At 44.2% G+C, this 24013-nt stretch overlaps 1 protein-coding gene and 1 long non-coding RNA gene across 2 annotated transcripts; both read right to left on the bottom strand.

The window, feature by feature from the left end:
• Positions 1-934: 934 nt before the first annotated feature.
• Positions 935-24013, bottom strand: SDC4 (syndecan 4). The gene is made up of 5 exons (XM_006121910.3): positions 23859-24013; positions 5516-5657; positions 4593-4636; positions 4123-4303; positions 935-3725 (listed from the first exon to the last, which is right to left on the bottom strand). The coding sequence occupies exons 1-5, from the start codon at positions 23940-23942 to the stop codon at positions 3574-3576; spliced, it is 603 nt and encodes a 200-aa protein (XP_006121972.3). The 5' UTR covers positions 23943-24013; the 3' UTR covers positions 935-3573.
• LOC142818860 (uncharacterized) lies at positions 7375-20886 on the bottom strand. The gene is made up of 2 exons (XR_012896554.1): positions 14425-20886; positions 7375-14335 (listed from the first exon to the last, which is right to left on the bottom strand). It is a non-coding gene; the product is annotated as an uncharacterized LOC142818860 (long non-coding RNA).

Raw genomic sequence — 24013 nt, forward strand, 5'->3', positions numbered from 1 at the left:
CACCTCATTTGCATATCTTATTTTGCACAACAATGCACAGTGTAGATGTAGTCTCAGGCTCTCATCCAGTTAAATAGAATACCTTCAGAAGCCTCAGCACTTTTCCTAGGCCAGTACTCCAAGACAGACACTAGAGATCGATCTACTGGTGTTTGATTTACAGCAGGTCCTTACCTTAAAAAAAAAGGGGGGGGGGGGCCCCCAACAACTGATGGCAGCCCTGTTAACTCCAAGACTCCATGGGCTGGCAAAGAGTACGGAAAGTTAATGATGGAGTTTCACCTGTGGACCTCCTGCAGTGGGTGGGGATGCTGCAGAAATTCAACTTTAGGTACATCTACTCCAGCTACACTATTCTCAAAGCTGGAGTTGCTTATCTTGGGTCAGCTTTTCAGTAGTGTAGGCCTGGCCCCTAGCAATCCATCCTGTTTGCAGCCTCTGTTGCCACATGGTCATGAAGGTGGAGAGACTGCCCACACCACTGTATTCAAGCTGTCCATCTCTAACAGTGTGAGGCTAGGAGATGGAGAAGCTGAATAGGTGCACTGAATCCTGAAGGCAACAGTAGCTCTGAGGTTCTGTGCATACCTGGAGTTTAACCACTTTAATTATTGTGTTAATCTGAAATAAGATAATCCATATGAGTTCACTTTAAGCAAGTTTGGACTAGGCTTTTATTCCAGAAGCACCACATTCACACATGGATTTAATCAGGAGCTACTACTCAATAACTCATGCAGATAAGCTCTGCAAATGTGGTTTTAAGCCTATCCAATTAGCTTGTCAGTAGACATACATGCTTGCATTAAACCCATGTAACTAGGTTTTAAGCCAATTTGGGTCTCCATTCAATTGGATGTGTAAATTAGTTAAGTCTATGCAAATGTCAAATATAAGTACCATGCATCACTTATGCAAAAAAGGAAACACCCAATGTTTTAGAAAGTACCAATTTATTGATAAGAGTACCACAGGTTAGGGAGAGACCCCAAACAAAAAGCAGTTACAAGAGAGACTTCCAAATATAAAAAAAAGAGACAATTCACAGGTGGTGCTGTCTGTAGATCATTACAAATGGGTTATTTACAGAATAGCAGAGTTAAAAAAGTTTCCATATATTAATTCCAGAGCTAGGTTCTAAAGCAAGCTTGTTTTTCTAGCAGGAGGTCACTGCCTCTTGGAAAAAGTGTTTGGTTCAAGGGTTCCCAAGTTACAAACTTCAGCATGGAGTCCAGAGAGGAGACCCCTTGCCCCACATCTATGGTATACAGAAGAGATTCAATTGTTTCTCCCCCTTACACCAGTCTAGAAGCAGGTGCAATTGCACCAATTTCAGCTGGGTTATACAGGCTCTTCATAGCTACAAAGAGAATCAGGTCTAAGGGAAAAAAAAATTCTCCACGGCCTTCAGAATCAGTGTAATTTTAAGCAGTCTTGTGCAAGACATCACACCATGCTATGAACTATGCGGTTGCCCCCACTCTTCCACCCCAGTTAGCTATGTTGTAATCTTCCTTGTGTATTTGGAATAAAGTAGAGGCTCAGATCTAGTAAATAAGACTGATGCAACAGAACCAAAATAGGTGGGAATTTTGTATACCAATTCTGGAACTGGCCAAAGACTGCCAGAAAAGCCCTCCCTGTATGACAGGCATGCATTTTCTACTCATTTTGAAAATTTTGTGGTACTAGACCAACTCTGACAGAGGTAGGATCTGCTTAAGTGATCATTAGAACACATTAAGAAAAAAAGTTAACAGCAAGTGGCTTGAGGAAGGTCAGTGTTGCCATAGTCACCTTAGCAGGAGACAGGATCAAACAATATTCTAATCTAAATAGTGAAAGCCATCCTTCTGAAGGGGAAAAGGGAATAAGGAGACTAGTTAAAAACCACTTAAAATAGCAGCTCAGGCAATAAAACTGAACAGCAGTTTTTCCAAGAGAAAAGGTAAAGGTTATTGTTTGCATCTCATGCCATAAATCAGGAGTGTCACTTTGAAAATGAGGGACAAGGGATCTCAGATCCACCACCTGGCTATGAAGATGCAAGACTGACATTTTCAACATACCAAACCCATTTCTAACCCATGGAAGCTAATGGGATGGCCACTGCATATGCCTTGAATGCAGTGAGCAGAATGCACAGAGTTTGTGACCTAGAACTTCAGCAACCATTAAGCCTGCCTCCCCAGCAGTTAGGAACAAAAACCACAAGGAAAATGTTACTGCATTCAACATAAAACAGACATTGCACACACAGAGCAGCATATAAACAAGATCAATACACCCTCCCTTACACACAGTAAGGCTGCACAAGCCCAAAAGCCTCTAGCTTTTTTATTCTTAACATTTGTACACTTTGCTGAAAAAATATATATAATATATAGCTCTATAGGAATGATTACAATATATTACAGGCTAAAAAAAATCCCATCTTTCCCTATAATATATTTTAATCATGTTTTAAGAATCCAATTTTGCATACAGAGTAATTCTAGCAGAAGTTATTGTCTTCAGTTCATAATTAAAAATTCACAGAATAAAGCTTAAATAGTTTTCACAATCATAAGAGATTCATTATATTAGTGTTTTATATATAAAAGAAAAGTCATGAGAAGGAACTATAAATAATCCTATAAAAATCAAATTAAACAAATAATGAAAAATCCCTATACATATCTTTATCAACTGCATACAGTAGCTGCTAAATAGAAATGGAGAACCTGTAACATTGTAGCCAATGCTGCTCCAGAATATGAATTGTATATTGTTTTATACATCTAGAGAAATGCCCAGCCAAAGGAAACAAAAGGATTAAAAAAAAATTTCTTCAAGTACCTTTTATTTCTACAAACATAACATTCGGCTATTTTTCCTACTAAATTTATAAAATCCTACCTTAAATTGTAATATTTCTAACCTTTATGAGACTTGGTGCAAAGGAAGTTTAGTCTCAGAATCAAGCAAACTAAGAGACTTCCCTGATTTTTATGAATAGTGACCCTACCAAAAGGAAGAGGAGATTTCTTCCTAACAGCCATTTAAGCCATCTAATTATTTCTCCCATGGACCCTTTATGGCATATGGGCATCCTGAGCCAAGGGCAAAGCAGCTCCCTAATAAAGGCAATGATACACAGTAGTGTACAAAAATTCAGAGAGACAATCTGCTGCAGAACAGGCCCAGTACTATAGGGAAAAACAGAATAAAAAAAACCTTATATAAAACAAAGGCAAATTGTGTTTGCATCTGGGTGCAACTCTCCATACAGTTAGCTTCCATATAAACAGCATTATATACATCTTCTACTCAACCAAAAATAAGGATTTGGCAATCTTTTTGCATCCCACATCCTGCCAAATAGAGTCATGACCATATTTCCCCTCCAAACTCTTCGCATTTTATTGTACCCTGATTAGTTTTGCAAGATGGAATGGTTGTGCAGGAAGATTTTTTTAAAAGTCACTTTGAAATTAGATCCAAGACCGCATTTGTTCAGAGCATCTCAGCTGAGGTCCAAATGCTTTAAGAGTCAGTTTCTCACCCCCAGATGGGGACACGGTGCTAGTGCCTTTAAGCGTAGAATTCATTTGAAGGGGCCTTCTTGTAGATGGGTTTTTTGCCAAGGTCATAACTGCCCTCATCCTTTTTCTTCATGCGATAGACCAATAGAAGGATCAGGAAGACGGCAAACAGCAGACCCACTACCCCACCTGCAATAAGAGCTAAAAGAGAGTATGAAGTAAACAGATGAGTATTTAGGAGGAAACTGCTACCCCATTAGACTTCTGTCTAAACCAGAACATCTATCCCAGAGTTCCAGCATTTTGGAGCCTTTTACTAGCAGCTTTTATCATGCTAAGTGTGACGTTTTCAGTCCAAGTGGCATCTAAAGTCCAGAAGTTACTTGGAACCCAGTTTATCCATAATTTTAAAAAGCTTTCTGGAACAAAGCCAGATTGGCTCAGTTGCAAGTGACTTGTGGATTGTGTACTTTTCTTCCCCGCCTTTAGAGGTGACCAATCATACAACCCCATTTTTGTCATTCCCCATTTCCCCTTCCTCCCCCGCACTTACAGTGTGGCTGATGTATCACTAGATTTTGGGGGACAGTGAAGTTACCTGCAAGGACTTCTTTTCTCTCAAAGAGGCTGCTGTTGGCTGTGCTGGCCATTGAAATCTTGTTGGACGGGTTCATTTCCTCAGGGGGCAAGACTTTACGTGGAATTACTTCATTGCTGACCAGGTTTTCATCCACATCCTTTATTCGGTTTTCTTCAGGGATAGAATTGTCACTAGAGAACTGAATAAAGCAGAGACACTTTGTAATGAGCAGCTACAACACACTTCAAAACAGAGTGAGACAGGAGATGCAGGGCAGACACCATTTAATGGTAGGACCATTGCATTCAGTGCATTGTGAGCACATGATTCCCACTCACGCCCATGGACTGGATGTGGAAGTCAGTTGCTAGGGGAAGGGAAGGAGTTAAGGCAACAAAAGCCTCACAAGCAGGCCAGATGGCTGTTTTGCCATACAGAAAGGAGCTGTTGGACTAGGTTTTTCTGAGACTGCTCAAAACACCACCTACCTTAGGATGCTCTTCAATGGTTGAAGCCAAGTCAGTTTCAGAATCTGGAAAACATTCAAAAAAGATACAGTATTAGTTTTCTTTTGCTTTCAGAGTGTTTTCCCAAAGCCCAGCCAGTACCTACTATTGCCTAATTAGGGCTCTGCTTTGATTAAAGTTCCCTATTATCGGAGATTACTTTCACCCATTAACACAATTTTGATTACATAAAGCCACGATGCAAATTCAAGATTATCTCACTCAGTGATAGAAATCTTCAGCTCCATCAAGTGGCTCTTGCTGCAGGGTGCTAGAATTTGCTCAGAAAACCAATACACACTATTGTGCTCTGCAGGCCACTTGTTTGAACATCCACCCCAGAGGATAATTTGCTAACACACTAACCACCAGACATGTCCAAACATGCCATGTGCCAATTTCAGAGCATGCTTTTGAGAACACAATGTGCACATACAAAAAAAGTCAACAAGGAGCTGTTGGAACTAGTTGGTGATGGGAATTTGGAAAGCCAAGAAATTATCTGAAAGTGCCAACTTTACTCCTTTTACTTGCCTAGCTTGCACTACTACACTGGTCTTAGGGGAAAAGATGGAAGATTCCAAATGCTGGGTCTGGAGAGAGGAGAGGAGTTTTGAAATAGATTGTTAACTTTACAAAACAGTCCCCTCTGGGGAAAGGTATGAAGATAGCATGTAACCTCATTACAGGGTGACTTACTTGGATGCCCCTTAGAGAGAGAAGACAAAAGGAGTTGCACAGCAAGGTATGGTGCCCTTTAGCTGTTCCCATCAATGTACTTAAGTTTTAGACTCTCTAATGGATGAGCAAGTCTATCTATGTACCTTTCCCAGGTCAGAACTATGAAGTTGCAATAGTCAAAGGAAGATTCCAATTTAAAGGCTATGTCTTTCTTGCTTATGTACCTTCATCTCCAGAACCAGAAAGCCAGTCATCCTCGTTGATTGCAGGCCTGCGGTCACCAATATCTTCATCATCTGGCAAGGCACCAGAAGAGAAATAGACCTCCCCAAACTTCTCTGGGTCCATGGTTTCAGTTTCTCTCACCTGAGAAGGAAAAATTAGCATTAGATAGCTGGCAGAGACCCGGATCCAGTTCTCAAGCTGCCAGCAGCCATCTGAGCCAGCAAAATAATATTTCACCATCTAACTGATGAAGTTCCATTCAGCCCAGCAAAAAGCATGTTCTTTACTAGCTTGAGAGGCTGATTTTTGTTCTAGAGATCAAGGATCAGCCTGAGCGAGGATTTCCAGATGGGCTGTGAGTTTTACTCCCATGGAATGACTTATGGTCTAAATGGACTGAAAATAGCTTTTTTGGGCAAGAACTCATGGCAGATCCTCTTAAGGCAGCAGGGAGGAATATATTCAGCATGACAGATGAGAGTTGTAGTGGGACAAACTTAGAAGAGATTCTCCCCTTAGGGCCAGGCCAGGATTCCATAACCCTGAGATAATGGACTGTCCCCCACTTCCAAACTGGCACCATCTAGTGTTTTCTGTGGAATTCCAGTAGCAATTCACAATTCCACAGCCGTTAAATCATTTGCTTGTTAAGGGATTCAACCCTTTCCCCTTGCTGAAAGTACAGTGCAAGCTGAATGGACAGCTGCTGCCGCTGCCACCAGTTTCACTAGCCTTATTCTTCTAATGATTCCCACTGCTATGACCAGCAACAGAAATGCCGGGAGCACTAAGGTGGCCAGGTGCCACCAGCAAACTGTTACAAGCATGGCGTTGCAGAGGGGTATCTGTATGTGTAGGTGGGGGGAGGGGGGGAGAGGAAGAGAAGAGAAGACACCAAAATGTTGGTTCTCCACCACAAGAGCTCCCATCCCCACTAGAAAGAATGCTGTCCTATCTGGTAGCTACTGGTTTCAAGGGGGGTTAGAAAGCAGCCTCGCCCCAGGCAGGTCTCCCTGCAATAAAAAGGCATGTGGCATGGCAGCAGATAGCCCACACAACTTGTGGGGCCTCAGACTGCAGGGCTAAAAACTACACCCTAGATACCAGAGAGACTTTGTTGCAGTGTTACACAGTGTCCCCCTCCCCTGCCACTGCAATAACACTTCCACATCTGTTGATACTGGGGATGCCCCAGTCAACAGGCTCCAAGTCAAGGTACAAAAACTCGCCTCATATCTGAATTTGAGGGGCCAGAACGAAGGCAATAGATTTTCAAGATGCTCTGGTTCACTCCACCTATCCAGAGTGGAAAAGGACCAGGAAACACTCAACTCAGTTTCTTGAAAGACCAAGGCGGCAGCCTGATGCTGCCAGACCTCTCATCATGCCCCAACTAAGAGCTAGAAGTACAGCTGGAACAAACATTCCCAGCATCACTGGTCATTTAGAGTATGTCTACATTTCAGAGAGAGAGAGAGAGAGAGAGAGAGAGAGAGACACAGAGAGAGAGAGGCAAATGCAGACACCCGAAATTGCAAGTGAAGCGGGGATTTAAAGATCCTGTGCTTCACTTGCATAATCATGTTATGGCACTATTTCAAGAAAAAAAGGGGGGGGGTTATTTTGAGAAACCCTTCCCTTGAAATAACCCTTACTCAAAAAATGAGTAGGGTTATTTCAAGGGAAGGGGTTCTCAAAATAACCCCTCCCCCCCCTCGAAATAGTGCCATAACGTGATTATACAAATGAAGCGCAGGATATTTAAATCCCCGCTTCATCTGCGATTTTGGGTGTCTGCATTTGCATTCCGAGAGAGAATGAAATTTAGACACACCCTTATATAGAACAGCTTTTGTTCCATCCTTAAATAAAAAGGAGGAATCTGAAGTGAGCTAATACACTAGGGCTTCCTGGAACAGTCCTGCAGCACAGTCTATAGGTGGAATGAAGAAGCTGCTGCTCCCATCCCAGACAAAGGATTTTATTACCATTTGCCACCAGGCCCCTCTTCAGCAAGCCAGGGGGTGTTCCCCCTACCACTTATTTCATATAGTGCAATGCACTGAGGTTTTCCCTTGCAGAGCAGACAAATATTGCTAGGTTACACCTTAGTGCCAGCTCACTCAGACTGTACTGACGACTGATGAATCAGAGCCATCAAGCAGACAAAGCAAAGGCCTAACCAGGAAGGCTGAAGAAAGAAAGCTAGACTGGATCAGAGAATCTGAAGGGACTGAGTAACCTGCATTATCACATCACACCAAGCATGACTAAGTGTTAGGAATACACCAGGTCTAGAATCAGAGGGGCTTATTCAGCAAAACACACTGTGTGTGTATGAGTGAATGAGGTCCAAAACTAACAAGGTTACTGACTCACAGCCGTAGATACAAATACACAGAGTGTTCCATGCCATTGCTTGTTTGGCCCTGGGCCCAGGAGAACAGAAGTGGGAGGTTCAATCTCCATCCACAGTAACTTCCTGGAAAACATTCAGGCAGCTACTGGGGCAGATGGGGGAGGGGCGGCAGCAGGACTTGCTGTTACACACATTCTTAGCAGCTGGGAGTGGAGATTAATGTGTGAGAGACTGCTGTTGGGCATCTCACTGTCAGCCAACGTACACATGCAGGCAGGGTAGTCATTCCATGGCTGTCCCTACACAAACTCAAAACATGCCATATAGCAAGCAGACCCTTCCCTGGAGCAAGGCGCAACTCCAGCCTTGCTAATTGTGAAGAGCCTGTGCTCTTTTGCAGAGTGGGTCTGGAACAGTGACATTCCTCACACACGCCTGCAAAGGGCACATGAGCAGTTCAGAGACTCCAGTGGGGTTTGTGGGCTCAGGGAGAGGCTTAGTGCAATGTGAGTTTCTTTTAACATTACAGGGACTTGCTCTTCTAAAAGCTGGAGGAAAGTCCCCTCCCCTCCCCCACATATAGTCTACAGGTTCCCCTAGAAGGCAGTTTGGGCATGCAGACTCTCCCCTAAATAGGAATTTTCAGCCCATGGAGTGACAAGTCAGTAACCCAGTGGCTCCCTGCCTGCAGCCTATAGGACAGCCTCAGGACCATATAGATAGTATTAGACGCAGCCTACATAAAACCATCTGGCACTTGCCAAATGTCCTCCACAGTCACATTCAGCCTAATACTTAGCAGTTACCAGCTGGAAGCTGGCATCTGATCTAAACTGCTGGAGGCCAGTTGCCCTGCCACTTGCTATTACAGTGTTGGAACTGCCTCAGGGCAACTCTTGTGATGGGAGAGCGCAAGACTAATGACTGCAGCCCCACCTATTTCTGGCAGCTGAAGTCAAACCTTACTGCTAATGTGCATTAATAGAATCCTTTAGCTACAGAAAGATGAAATTCAGTTCCAGGATTTCTTCTTGATGTTAAGCAGCTTTTACTCAGTGACTGTCAAGTAAGATTAACAGACATCATGGGGGGGGGCATAATAGAAGGGAGGAGAAAGAGGGTCAATGCTTCCCCCTCCCCTGTGTACCAGTAGCAAAAGAGTTTACTACTGAGCTGCCAGGCAGGTGTAGATATGCAAGCACTCTGACTTTACCTTCTTCACATGCTACTTCAGTAGGATCCACACTGGAGAAGTTAATGTTTACACTGTATAAGGATTAGCACACTAGCTGTGCCAAGAAACACAGGAGGCAGGTACCTCTGTATGAATCATTCATGTAGAAGAAGCCTATGGCTCCAGGCAGAGGAGCTGGCAGGGCTGCGATACCTGATCCCTTCTCCGGGCAAGGAGTCCAATTTCAGAGTGGCTTTGGCTCCATCTCAGGAACTCAGATCAGCACTAGCTGCTTCTCAGTGAAGTCTGTTTGAACTGCAGCACACAGAACTCACTTTGCTCAGCTACCGACTGGTTCCAAGAAAGAAAAATAGTAAACTGACTAAGCCTGCCTGCGCCAGCCCAGCAGCTTACATGCCCTTTCACAGGAGAATTTTACTTGATTTCTATTCTAGGGCAAGAGCATAAAATGCACCTCATCAACTTTTAGGGGTGGCCATTGTCTGTGATCAAACACACCGACAGACGTTTGAATTCACTCCAGGCTTCTTATGCAAGGCTGGTTGAATGGAAGTTGGACAGGGAGGTGCGTATGTGGAAGTCCCAGGCATCTGAAATGCAGTGAGCTCTTCAGAGGGTTTCCAGCAAGCCAGATAATGGAGCCCTATAACTTGTTTCAGTATTATTTCCCAGCACTGTGTACACAAGCCAGAAGTAAACAAGAGTGATGTGAAAGTCAAATGTTTCACAGACAAAAGAACATGGACTTGGGCCAAGTTTGGGAGGGTGGGGAATCAAGAGGCAAATCAGCACCTAGTTAACTATACACATGCTGGGGGGATGGAGGGACAGGTATGGGGAGAGCTGGTCTGATGGCTTCTTTACAGATAATGTTTACACATAGTATAAAGTCCATTGTTCTTGACGGCCTTAAGTTTAGGCTCAACAAAATGCATGTCTAACACTTTCCAATGGCCTTAGCAGAATGGTGTGTGATGCCTACCCAGGCATCTCCTGCTGAAAGTTTCCCCCAGTGAACCGGAAACCTGTCTTACAGGATCAGATGAAGGAGCCATCTAGTTCAGTATCCTCTGACAGCAAAGTGTGAAAAATTCCATATTGGAACACTCAAGGGCTAGCTTGCCCATACAGGAAGTTTCTTCCTAATCTTGACAGTGGTTAATTTATGCTCTGAAGCAGTCATCCTGCTCAGTACAGCCAGCTGTTCACCATACAGATATCTAATCCCTTCAAATTCTATTCTGATTTGTCTCAATAGCCTCTAACAATAAGTTTCATAGTGTAATTGTGCATTGTGTGAAAGTTTTTCCCACAGGTGGGACCTCCTTGGTCTGGCACCTGAGCAGTTCCAAACCATAGATTTTGCTGGACCAGAGAAGGTCCTCTCCTCACTGCCTCCAGCCTGGCCAGCTAGAGCTTTCTGGTCCAGCAACATTCATGGTCCCACCAGACTACTGATGTTGCCCGACCAGATTTTAGAGTTTCAACCTGTAGCTTTGAATTTTACACCTCCGTTTCCTTGATGGTTCCTTTGTTCTGACTCCGTGTCTCATAACATAAGTTCCTGATCTACCTTCGCCCATATAACATTCTATGTGGAGAACCATCTTGTCCCCGCACTAAACTCAGTGATCTAAATTGATCTTTTCATTGTCTTAATGCAATGGACTGTATTGTATGCCTCGAGTAATTTCTCTTGCTAGATCTGAACATGCTCCATGTTTGGAGGTTGTTTGAACACTGTATTCCAAGTGAGGATATACCACTGATTTATATAATAGAACTGAATCTTTTACCTATTCTTTTTTAGCCAATTCCTTATTCATTCTAGCTTTGTTTTGCCTCTTGTAGTTCTGCAGTACAATGAGCAGAAGTTTCCCATTGAGCTGTCCAGTGTGAGACCTAGGGCTTTTAAACTATAATCACTCAAGAAAAGCTACTCACACAGCTTAGTAGTAAGGAGGACTGCTGGATCCCGGGTTACCCAAACTGGCTGGAGTAGTTTCGAGAAGCTTGTCAGGTCAGTGAGCATTTGGGATGTCCTCAGAGATTTAGCTCAAAGGGTAAAGACTTTCAGTAGTTTGTGTACTTGTGGATTTAGGGACTAGCACAGAATCATTATTGGCTATTGTGTTAACTAGGAATTTGTGATAGAGACAAGAGCTCTTACAACATAGTCAGGCTAAAACTTAATCACATTTAGTGTGCTTATTCTTGGCTTCACTTCTGAGGAAAGGAGTGGCATGTGTTTACTTTATGACACCAGTGCATACTCCCATAGACACATAAGGTCACATGCAGCAGAAGTTATTAAAATGCATATCTAGATTAAGTTAAAGGGTTCTTAAAATGGGGTCTACACAATAACTGAAGCCAACCCAGGAGTCTGTACTCTAAGAATCTATTTTAAAGCATACTTACCCAAAAGCCATCACTGCTGAAATTGATTGACCAGCCCTCTAGTTGAATGTCTCTACAGTGAGGCCAAAACAACTACTAGAGACCAAAGAGTGAAGGCATCAGTACTAGATGCAAGTAACTCCTCCAGGGCAAGGACATAAGTACAATACAAAGTTGCTTCACCACACATGCTTATGATGGGACCAAAATCTCCATGGCAGCCCTGACATTATCACTGAATTCACTTAATACTTCATTTCTGCCCCTTTGCTCCTAGTTGGCTTCACATGAGCTGGTGTATGAGACAGTGGGGTGGCAAGAGAACTGGGACATGTGGGGAGTCAGCTTAAAACTGACTCATGGTGAACCAACACATTTTAACCTCCCTAATTTGAAGTAACATCAAGCTCAAAGCTTCCCCCTTCAGCTTTTCTAATACTGACACTATAGCGCCATGGGGTATGTCACCCTCTATCTGCCCCTTTAAAGCACAGATAATATCCTCATCTCCCACACGGCGCTTTATTGAAGGAAGTCACCACTTCAGAAGCAAGAGTTTCTTGGAACTTCTATTTCCACAGTAGTAAGCGGTCACACAAGGCAGAAGTTGGATGATATCAAGTCAGACACATGACAACTCGGTTCTCACACGTTGAGGTAGTGGAGCTACCCCAAGCATTTCTGTTGTGGCAAGCACAAAGAACTAGTCTATACTTAGTATTTGGATTGAAAAGTTTACACCCAAGTGATCTAGAACCTGATGCAGCTAGGTTGATGGAAAAATGCTTCTGTTGACCTAGCTACTGTGGCTCAGGACGGTGGAGTTACCTAGAGCAATGAAAAACAACAAAAACCCCCATACTATCGCCATAGAAAGCATCTGCACTGCAGTACTGCTACAATCCTGCTATAGTGCCCAAAGAGTAAACAAACCTCACGTCTCACCAGCAGAAAGTGGGTTGCTTCTTTTCCTCACTCCAAAGCTCCTCCTCTTTACACATGTAAGCTCCTTAGAGAAACACAGGAAAAATCTTTTCTGTGCCTGGGAGCAGAGCAAATAACCTCATTTCAATCTAGGTCACTCCTAACTAGATCAGTGTTCCTCTGCATTGCAAGTACTGAAACAAAACCCGGCTGGCTCACTGTGCCCTCTGATCATCTTTGGAGCACGTTTGCTGGTCAGCTTGCTCCACATTATTCACATGATAGATGGCTTGTTTCTGGCTTTAGTGGCCAGAAAGATAGTTTAATCAAGGTTTTTCCTGCATGTGCATGCACTTAAATTGGCTGGAGCCTGCTCAGCCAATTGTGCTAGGAACTTTCAGAGAAAGTGCTTTCAGAGACACTGCACTTTCTCCAATAGACTTTGAAGCGTTAAGTGCTCCATTATATTGATGAAGCTGCAGCAGCAGCTCTTACTAAGGAAAAGCTACCTTTACACCCAAATTATCACAGAACTACTTGGCTATGGTGTCCTCAGATAAAGATAAGTTTGTCAAAATAAACCCAGAACTTGAGTAGGAAGTGGCAAGAGCATGTCAGGTCAGGACTTCTACAGACAGTTACTATCCAGGTGTCTGCATGGAAGTCAGACTGGGGCAAGGTGGAGACTATAGGGAGGCATATATTTTCTGAGACTAATTTGAAAGCAAGTCTCCCAGTGTAGGCTTTTTGAATTTCCACCTGAGGTTCACTACCAAGAGCCTCAGCAGGTAGACAGTAGTAAGAGATGATCACTTGTTATTCCTTCTATACATTCCTAATGTGATGCTTTAAAACAGTGGTAATGAGGGGCTTGCTTCCCCCACAACCCTGCTAGCAGCCAGCCAGTTAAAAGGACAATATATTAAGCACAGAAGTCAATTTGCCATCACCAAGAGTGTTTTACTGTAGCCAGAACCCAAGGATAGCGAGTTCCAGCATGTAGATCAGAGCAAGTTCTGGGTAACATTGTATGAGGGTTTCATGCTCTCTAGGATCAGTTAGCTTTTGGCCCATGTGCATTTCCCTAACAGCCTTCACTTTAAGACTAAGACTGCATATCACTTAAAGAAAAACCCTGTAGAAGATGGATAAAGGATTGACTGGGAGAGAGTTCTTGCCTATATGCAGTTGATAATTAGCAAACAGAGCCAAGAAGAGGTTGCAGAGTTCCCATGCCAGACTGGCACATTCAGGGATCTATTTACAGAAAGCAAACTCATTAACTAGCATCATAAACTTTTATGATGAACCAACTTTAGGTGTTTGAAATCTTAAGCTGAAGTCCAATTTCAGCACCAACACCACAGGGATCTACTCCTTTTTAAAGAGGGATTCAGTTAAGCTGATCTAAACAGGATAAATAAAGCCAGTAACCGAGAGCCATAGTATCCAAGATCAGGGTGGAGGTGGGAAGACTCCATTATGCCTGTTCACAGGGAGGTGAAGAACAATGGGTACTCAGGAGACTATCCTCTTATCAGAGGATTTTCATTCAAACATCAAACTGTGATCTGCAAAAGACCAGAGAACGCAATGTAAATCACCTTCTTTTCCAAAGTACAGTCTTCTCTTTCCCTCACCTGATGGGGGCTTGGAGCCTTTCCTAGCTGGCCCAATAACAATAGAGATCCCGAGATTTAGGTTTGAATTAGATACACTTTAAAAGCAGTTATGCCAGCAAAATCTTCCCAGAGAGTAGTTGAACCAGAAAAGCCTTTAAGGATAACTAAGAGGTTCCACTAGTCTTGTCCAGGCTCAAGAAACTTAAGTCTTAACTATTCCAGGTACTTATACTTTACCAGAACCAGAATATTTGTTGTGTTTTTACACACACACTTTTGTTTAGTTCGACTTGTTGCCAAGACAAAGTGTATAAACAGCCTCCTATATAAAAGGCTTCAGAAGCAACACACACACACTTTCTGATTTGACCTTTTCAACTTGTTGCCAAGACAAAGTATATAGACAGCCTCCTATATAAGAGGCTTCAGAGCATTAGAATTATGGATGCAATGTACATTTCTATTTGCAATAAATATACTCTTTTCTTGGAAAAAAAATCCTCTCTCAAATGAATTCTAGTAAATTAAATACCCCCCTCCCTACCACCACAAGTAGAAACATTTGTTTTTTTACTGGACTCAGAAATAAAATTGGACTCTACTACCTGAAGGAAAGGGTAGCTGAAGCAAAATGCAGGACAATGTAGCACTTTAAAGACTAACAAGATGGTTTATTAGATGATGAGCTTTCGTGGGCCAGACCCACTTCCTCAGATCAAATAGGATAGGGGATTCTGCAGCAAGCCCTGTTGGCAATATAGCCCTGTGGCACTTAAGTTAGATTTCCACTTCATACGGCTAACTGCATGTTTAAAAATCTCAGAAGTGTAGCCATGTTAGTCTGTAACTTTAAAGACAATGAGCAAACTACTCATTATTTTAAGTTAGACTTAATTCCATAATCTCAGAGGTATTTCTTCCTCCCACCACATTACATCAGTTCATTGGTCCAATATTTCAGCATCCAGTTATCGGAAATAGCCAGAACCTAATGTTCTAGGAAAAACCCTTCTTACACTCCAGAACTGAGACATCAAGGAAAGTTTGAGTCACTGGGATTTTTATAAGAGAAACAAAACTATTACTCAAGCGCTGACAAAACATTTACAAAACCACAGCAAGCTTTTAGAAAAAGTAATCAGAATCCAACAAGCTTCTCTTTCAGAAGAGACTTCCACAAGTGCAAGTGCAAATCAGAATGCAATCTCTAGATTACCATTAGTAAATTCTTGGAAAAGTTCTGAAAAGAGATAGCTGGGGCTTTAATACTTCAGCAATTCATGATGAAAAGGCATTAGATTTTAAATGCAACTTCTTAAACTATGCATCACTGAAAGAAAATCCCCACCCACCACTCTGTCCCCACCCACGACTCTGTCCTAACTGGAAATGGGAGTCTTAAGTATTCAGTACAATAAAAAAAGCCAAGGCAATTGCATTCAAGTAGGATCTTTTATGGCCCAGCAATGCAGTAACTTACCACATCTAGTGGGAAGTATTTAACACACTGCCCCCATCCCATTCACTAGCAAAGGACTCAGCCTTGCCTCACCCAAACAGCTCCATTCTAGTGCAAATCATGTCATGCCTTAATCTATAGGGCCTACATTCCACCAGGTTTCAGCAAGCACAAGCTCACTGACAAACAGCTCAGGTCAAATGTACTCACAGCTAGTCTACACAATTTTTGACTGCTGTAACTATATTGTACAACCCTCTATTGTTTGACAGTTACACCAGTGTAAGGGTGGTGACAGAAATAAGGTGTACTGTATAGCTTATTTATTTCTGCATCTTTATACTGGTATAAACGCATCAAGGGGATTCTACTTTAACTATATAATCCATTGCTAAACCAAATGGTTAAAGTGGTGCCAAAAAAGAAAAAACCCTATTCAGATCAGCCAGAAGATCATGCCTCCTGTAAGGACAGGATAAAGCTTATGGTCACAGCAGTGCTGTGGTATGTTTGCTGTAGGTATTTTCCAGTTTGAGGAAATCCATTATTTGCAAGGTTATGCACCAGAGAATTCCCCAGGAGTCCCTCACTACATAAAAATGTTATTCTACTCAGCCCCGTGTGAGACAAGGCTAGATCTGACAGAGGTCACTTATTTTATGGATACTAGAACTCATGATACAACATTATCCCCATAGATTCAAGTTCCAGCACAAATCAGACCAGGCATTTAATGAACAGAGCTAGAAATGTAAGCAACCAGTAGACTACCTGATAAGACCTGACTACCCAATAAGCCTAGGCATTACTCAACTAGTTGCTTCCCTTTCCCCACCCCCACCTTGCTGCCTCTGTGGAGGTCAGGGGAAGGCAGAAGTGCAGCAGGAGAAAACTGTGTAAGCTGGGACTGAGCAAATCCGGCTCATGCCAGGTCTCAGACAGCTGCAGCTCTGCTTTTTAAATGCAGTAAGAGCCTAACAGCTCTTATTACACTTAAAAAGCTGAGCTGCAGCTAATCCCCTTATCAACTAATCGATGGACATTTCATCAGCTACTATTAGCTTCCTAACTGCTATTTAACATCCCTATATAGAGCTTGACAAAGATTCTCCCATTTGAGAAGAAACTATTGCGAGATTCAAACCAAATGAAGATTTGGTCAGCCTAGTACAGTGGTCACCAACCAGTAGATCGGGATCTACTGGCAGATCTTGAGCCTCTGACAGGTGATCCTGACTGGTTTGGCCAAGAGGCCATCAAGCACAGCACTTCAGCTGCCCCTCCCCCCACTGCTGCTCCTCTCCTGCCCTTTGCTTTGGAATTGTCCCTGCCACTGGGCAGCCTCTGGCTTTCTGTGCAGGGAAGGTGAGGAAGTGCAGGGCATTGATGTCAAGGTGCCCCCTCCCACTCCTCTCTGTGGAGAAAGGATACAGAAAGGGGGCACAACAGGACTTGGGATGGAATTTGCTGGCTGCTTTAGGGAGTGGTGCAGGGCCAGAGCAGGGGTAAGCCTGTTTTAGCCCCACTGTACCAGACACAGTGCCCAGCTGGAGCTCACATCCAAAAACTTCTACCCCAGTCATGAATACCCTCCTGCACTCAAGCTCCTGTCCTAGCCCTGAGCACCCCTGCATCCAAACACCCTCAGAGGCTGCACCTAAAACCCCTCCTACATCCCAACTCCCTGCCCCAAGAGCAGCTCAGAGCCCTGCTCACACTCCAAATCCCTTAATCCAAGATCAGAACCTGCACCCCAACCCTTTGCCCCATCCTGATGAAAGTGAGGGAGGAAGGGCAAGAGAGGGAAGATAGAATGAGCAGGGGCGGGGCAAGGCTATTTATATTTGAGCTAGATCTTGGATTGCACTTAAATGCAAAAAGTGATCTCTTGCTCAAAAAAGGTTGGAGACCACTGGCCTAGTAGATTCAAGCAGCCAGCATTCAGTAGAGTATTCAGCAGCAACAGGAGTCTAAGGAATTCTGCTGAAGTTTGCACTGTGAAGGCAGCCAGACCCTCCTCTTCATTGTTAGGTTAGAAGTGGAGCTAGCAGAGCTCAACCTTATCATTGGGAAATAAGACAGAAGGGCAAAACAAGACACTATGTGCAGAAACAGCAGGATAAAAGTCAATATTAATATCCTCAAATGGATTCAAGTCTTGCACATGAAAGGATCATTGTACCCTCTCAACACCCTTTTCCCCCCCCCTCAAAAAACCCAAAAGGTCCATAGTATCTTAGCCATTTGCTAAAGCATTGCCAGCCACCTCAAAGGCCTGGTGCCATAGCAGCAATGTGGGAGTGGTAAAACATGATAAAGCATTAGAACAAACATGTTTAGCTTCTTGTTTGGGAGTTTCCTAGTACTAGAATTCTCTGAACAAGTGAAAAGTTCAGCCCCAGGGCTCCTTCAACCTGTTCAGATTGCAAAGAGCTCTCTCAACCTCTTCTTAAATAGGTGACTTAGACAAGTGACTTAAGCAAGGAATTTGTTCCCTATCTTTCAATTCTAAAGACCACTTCATAGAGAGAAGTTCTTCTCAGGGACCCATGCTGCCAATCTTCAAGTTTCCAAAGGATTTCATTCCCTGAGCTACAAGTAAAGGCTTTGTGGACTCCTACTTAAAAGCTACTGATGCAGACGTGGTTCTTAGTACTCAGAATACTTAACTGAGCAGATTACACGGATATCATTTCCATGGTGGAACCAATACGCATACTGGAAACATTTTAGTGAAATGTTAAATATTGAAAGCAACTGTCTATTCCAGTTGTTTTCAATCACCCCCGTTCCCTAATCACACCCCTGCAAGTCCATTTGAAATTTGTTAGACCTCTTTGGCAATTTAACCTGAGGTTCTATGGTATTGATCGGTGAAGTCTTAGACTAAAAACTGACAAACAGAATTAAACTGTAAATGCTGCACATGCTCAGCATAACATATGATGAGAAGGGCACTAAACAGGGGGCTTCTATGGCAATAACAACTCTTCTGATGTACCACAGGTTGAAAACAACGGCTACATCTAGACTGGCATGATTTTCCGCAAATGCTTTTAATAGAAAAAAGTTTCCGTTAAAAGCATTTGCGGAAAAGAGCGTCTAGATTGGCACAGACGCTTTTCCACAAAAGCACTTTTTGCGGAAAAGCATCCGTGCCAATCTAAACGCGCTTTTCCGCAAAAAAGCTCCTATCGCCATTTTCACGATTGGGGCTTTTTTGCGCAAATCAAGTCTGAGCTGTCTACACTGGCCCTATTGTGCAAAAGCTTTGTGCAAAAGGACTTTTGCCCGAACGGGAGCAGCATAGTATTTCCACAAGAAGCACTGATTTCAGACAGTAGGAAGTCAGTGTTCTTGTGGAAATTCAAGCAGCCAGTGTAGACAGCTGGCAAGTTTTTCTGCAAAAGCACCTGCTTTTGCGGAAAAACTTGCCAGTCTAGATGCAGCCCACTAGTCTAGTCCTTCCAAAACAGCTGCTAGTTTGAGAAGATTTATTAAGAAGAGTATGATTTAGTGCCAAGAATCCCTCATCTCTGCCTTTTTCCTTCAAACACTGTTCCACCTACATTAGTCTCTAACAGTCTGCTGCTCTATGTTGGACAGGTATTGCGCTGGACAAGTTAAATCACATCCTGGCTGAACTCATTCACCCACCTATGAGCCTGCCCAAGTCAGAAAGTGAAGCAGATGGAAAATAATGTTACACATGACAACAATATCTTGATTTGATTGGGAGGAACAGATGAGAAACAGGCAGAAAGAACAGGCCTCAGGGACTGATGATAGCAGGACAAGCCAAACCGGTTTAAACATTAATAATGCTGCACTATTCTCCAAATACCACCACCATCAACAAAACATCAGCTCAGCCAGTCAGATGCCCAGTAAGTTCCAGAAGTATTATTAACGCTGAAGCATTAATAAACTAGACAGATCCTACCTGCTCCACTCACACCCATCTTCTCATATCCCATTTAATAAAAGCTTAATTAAAAAGAAACCTTCTGGATGTCACAAGTGCGGACTAGTAAATGAAATGGTGCTATGATGTGGCAGTCCAACCTCTATGGGTACATCTAGATTGCAGATTTTTTCCAGGATAGGTATCCCAGAAAAGCTCTGCCGTGTCCAAGGAGCACGTCTGCTTTTCTGAAATTTTTTTTGGAAAAGCAGACGCATTTTTCAGCATCCCTGTAAACTTAGTTCTATGAGGCAGGAGGGATGTTCTGAAAGAGGCTTCCTCCCCCCTCCCCCCCCCCCCCAACATTTGGCCCAATGTAGAGGGGACAATTATCAAAAAAGCCTCTTTCAGAAGAAAAGCAGAAAAATATATGCAAATTGCGGTTCACAATTTGTGTATCTTTTTCAGACAGACCTTTGTAATCTAGACACAGCCTAAAAGAGAGAAGCACAGCTCCTCAGATATCTATCTTCCATACTTAAAATTCAACAGGGCTCACAGAAATGTCCTCACATTAAAAATTACATCATGTTAACATGCTCCAGTCTTTTCCTTAAGATAACCAGAGCATAAGAATTATGCCATGGACCTTTCAGGAATATTTTCAGTCCTCTTACATGTGTAAGGCTGCCTCAGAGAAAACCTGGTTGCAACATCACATACCCCCTAAAAGAAGCAAAGCTTCCTCCAAAACATTTCTGGTTCTTCCATTGCAGGGCTCTGTGGGAGGAACATCCACGGACAGGATAGCATAGCCCTCAAGTCCCTGCCCCTTACACAAACACAAGAAAGAATCCATGTTCTGTGGAGTTCTAACAATGTGTTTGCAACCTCCCCCGATTTTGGATATAAAAATGATTACAAGCGACATGCTGTGTAATCCAGCATGTTGCACCAAACACAACAAAAGGAGACCAACTCCTGCCACACTAATCTAGATGCTGCATTACTGCAGAGCCCTCTCCTCACCAGGGACATGCCCATTACCAGCACTTCTCCTAAAGCAAACTTGATGCTGTAAGTTCAGCTACAACTCTAGCATACAGCCAAACTAATTAAGCACAGAGCAATACATAGTACCGAGTGTTCTGCAAACTCAGAATAAGCAGTTAGGGTGCTACCACACAGCAGGGCTTAACTCAAAATAAACTATGCAAATTCAGCTACATCAATTGCATAGTTTACAGGCAGTCCCCAGGTTACATACAAGATAGGGACTATAGGTTTGTTCTTAAATTGAATCTGTATGTAAGTCGGAACTGGCGTCCAGATTCAGCCTGTTGAAACTGATCAGTGGCTGATTCCAGGAAGCCCGAGGAACTGATCAGTGGCTGATTCCAGGAAGCCCGAGGAACTGATCAGTGGCTGATTCCAGGAAGCCCGGGGCAGAGCAACTCTGCCTCCGGCTTCCTGTAGTCAGCCCTTGGTCAGTTTCAGCAACGGCTGACTTGGGGACACCTGGGGCAGAGCAGCTGGGGTGCTGCCGGGTTGGTCCAGTAGCACCCAGAGCGGCGCTGCGGGACCAACCGGCAGCGCCCCAGCTGCTCTACCACAGGCGTCCGGAGAACAGCCTGGTCTTCTGGGGGGGAGGGGGGCACACTAGCTGCCCCCCCCCCCCCCCCAGCAGACCAGGGAGACGCGGGCGGTGGGACCAAGACACACCACGGTCCCGCCCGGGTCCTCCGCGTCTTTGCTCCCCATCTCCCTGGTCTGCTGGGGGGGGGGGGGGGGGGGGGGCTATCCCCCCAGCAGACCAGGGAGACATGGAGCAGCTTTTCTTGCCCCGGAGGACGCGGGCAGCGGGACCGCGGCACATCTGGGCGTCCTGCCGCTCCCGTCCTCTGGGGTGAGAAAAGCCCTGTTCATAACTGCGGATCCGACATAAGTCGGATCCACGTAACTCGGGGACTGCCTGTATTTCAAAATAGCACTCATTTCAAAATAGAGTGCTTTCCCCCCCCCCAACCACTTTCATTACTAATCATACAATGAGTGTTACAGGAGTTGGAGTCCTCCAGCCTGACAGTATTTTGACACTATTTCGAAATAACGGCCTGCTGTGTAGATGAGGACTAAGTTATTTCAAAAGAATGTTTCTGTGTAGACGTACCCTAAGAGATACAGCTATCCAGAAGTGTTTTCTTTGTAGGCATCTGAACTCTTTAGTGGTAGAAATGTAGCCGTGTTAGTCTGGTGCAGCTGAAACAAAAAACAGGACCGTGTGTCTTTAAAGTGCTACACAGTCCTGTTTTTTGTTTGAATGCTTTAGGACACTGCATATCAAACCTACAGCCCATTATATTCCCCAAGCACGCTATAGGGAATGTTAATTTCTTATCAAATGCAGTCGGAAAGCATTCAAAACCTGTACTGACCCAAGAAGCTTGTGTCCTGTGCTATGCTTAATGGCTTTAGTAGTTGTGGCTGCCATCAGGTTCTCACAAGGATCTCTACCTGATGAATTTACTCAGGCTTGCTGTTCATAAAGAGGGCTGATGCCAAATGTTAAGAGTAGACACTTCATGTATTCTGGTCTGAGAGTTTTCTTGCTAATCCAACAACATCTTGGATTAGACAGCAACAGCAAAGTTTCAGGGCAGAAACTTGAACAAGAGTACTAAGTAGTGACCTGCCTACAGAATCTCAGGCTTCATGTGAAACAGTAGGGATGATTAAATCTAGTTTTGGGATACTCAAGTCTCTTGCAACCTCCCCAGTCCTATTGCAGTCCCTATTAACCAAAATAAAAGCAAGCGTCAGAGGGGAAGCTTTTTTATTTTAGGGTAGACATAGAAGTCAAGAGCCTTGAAACCCCTCTGTCCAGAGGTTATATATATATATATATATATATATATATATATACACACACACAATAAAACTGGTGCACAGGGTCCAGGCTCATTCTGCATTACAAATGGCAGATCATCTTCCCTCCCCCAGAACACCTCCCTGGAAGTTAGAAAAGATCTAATGCCCATAAAATGAGGGGTCACAATAGAACTACATTTATTTAGATAAGCATGTAAAATTTCTGGTTACAGTGATTAGTGTTGTAAAAGGTATCTGAGCACCTTACAAGTTCAAAATAGGATACTCGAGTGATGGTTTTAAAAAATCCCATCCTCCCCAAGGCTTTTGCTCTTGCATACATCTTTGCTTCTTAATCCTAATCTACAGCCTTACTATAGAAATCCTGCCATCCCTTCCCCAAACGCTACCATTGTATTTCAAGCCTAATCTGCAACAATCCTGGTAGCCCACTTCTGAGCATCTCTGGTAAGAGCAGGGCCCATCCAAGGACACAGTAGTCACAGAGGCAGAATCAGAAGGGGAGAAGGCAGAGATAAAGGAACACAAGAGAAATAGCAGGTATTGTGGTAGATTAGTTAAAAGTGGAGATGGAGGATCCTGTGCTGGTGCAAAGGAGAGGAAAGGCATCTCTGATCCAGCAGAGGAAGAGAATGCAATAAGGATGAAATGAAAACAAGAATGTGGTGTAGAGACAGGCAAGTGGGGAGTTGACTCTGGGGCATAAAGGTCAGGTAGACAAGGCAAATGGTATTTGGAAGCATAACACTGCAAAGGCAAACAGAGCCATTTGAATGGCAAGACAAGAAAATGTTCCTCACTTATATGGCAATACATAACGAACAGTGAGTGGTTCAGAATCCATCAAGCCACACAAACGTATCACCAGCATTTTTTCTGATGGAAGCCAGCTACTTTCCGCCCTCATCCCCACTCCTTTCAATACGCAAGCCGACAGAACTAGAGACAGACTTAGATAAGCCTGTTCCTTCCTCCTACTCAAAGTTCAGAGGTGGGGAACATGGTGACCATATTTACGGCAAAGCCCTGCTACCAAGTAGCATGCCCCCTCCCTAGAAAATGGCTATAAGTTGCTTCAGGAGCAAGCGCAAAGTCATCCGGAAAGAAAGGCCTTTCAATTATTCAGAAAAGCCCGTTTCCTTCTTGATGAGCAAAGCCAGGGGTTCATCCATGACTCCCCCTGAAGAGGAATTCAACCTCGCTCGAGATCAAGAGACCAGGATGGAATCGGAGCAGTGCTGCTCTTGCCCCAGCTGGGCTATGGACGGGGGAGCCTCTAGGGAAGAAGCAGCAGCTTCTGATCTGGGCTTCCCCTGGGCAGCCCGAGATTAGCACAGGGCGAAGGAAAGCCCCAGCGGCGAGGCGATTGCCGCAAGCCGCGGTCGAGGCAGCCTGACTCACGCTCCAGCTATGAGGGCAGGGCGCTAGTGGCGCCACGTGCTGATGCTGGAGCCCGGGGCGGCCGCAGGAGGGCGGGCGCCGGGGCTGTCGCTGCCACCCCCGGGACGGGCGAGGGGGCCCCCACAAGCACAGGCGGGAAGAGGCTCCTGGGAGAGGACAAGCGGCCCCGCTCGGAGCCCGGGTACTCACCGACTCGGCGGAGGCGGCGGCCAGCAGGAGAAGCAGAGCGGCGGCGCCGAGCGCCCCGGGGCGCCTCGCTGACAGCGGCTGCATGATGCGCGGGGGACCAGGAGCGAACAACCAGGCGACTGGAACTGGAGAACCCGCCGCTGGGCCGCGTCTCT

Source organism: Pelodiscus sinensis, chromosome 18 (assembly GCF_049634645.1).
Source record: "Pelodiscus sinensis isolate JC-2024 chromosome 18, ASM4963464v1, whole genome shotgun sequence".
NCBI lineage: Eukaryota > Metazoa > Chordata > Testudines > Trionychidae > Pelodiscus > Pelodiscus sinensis.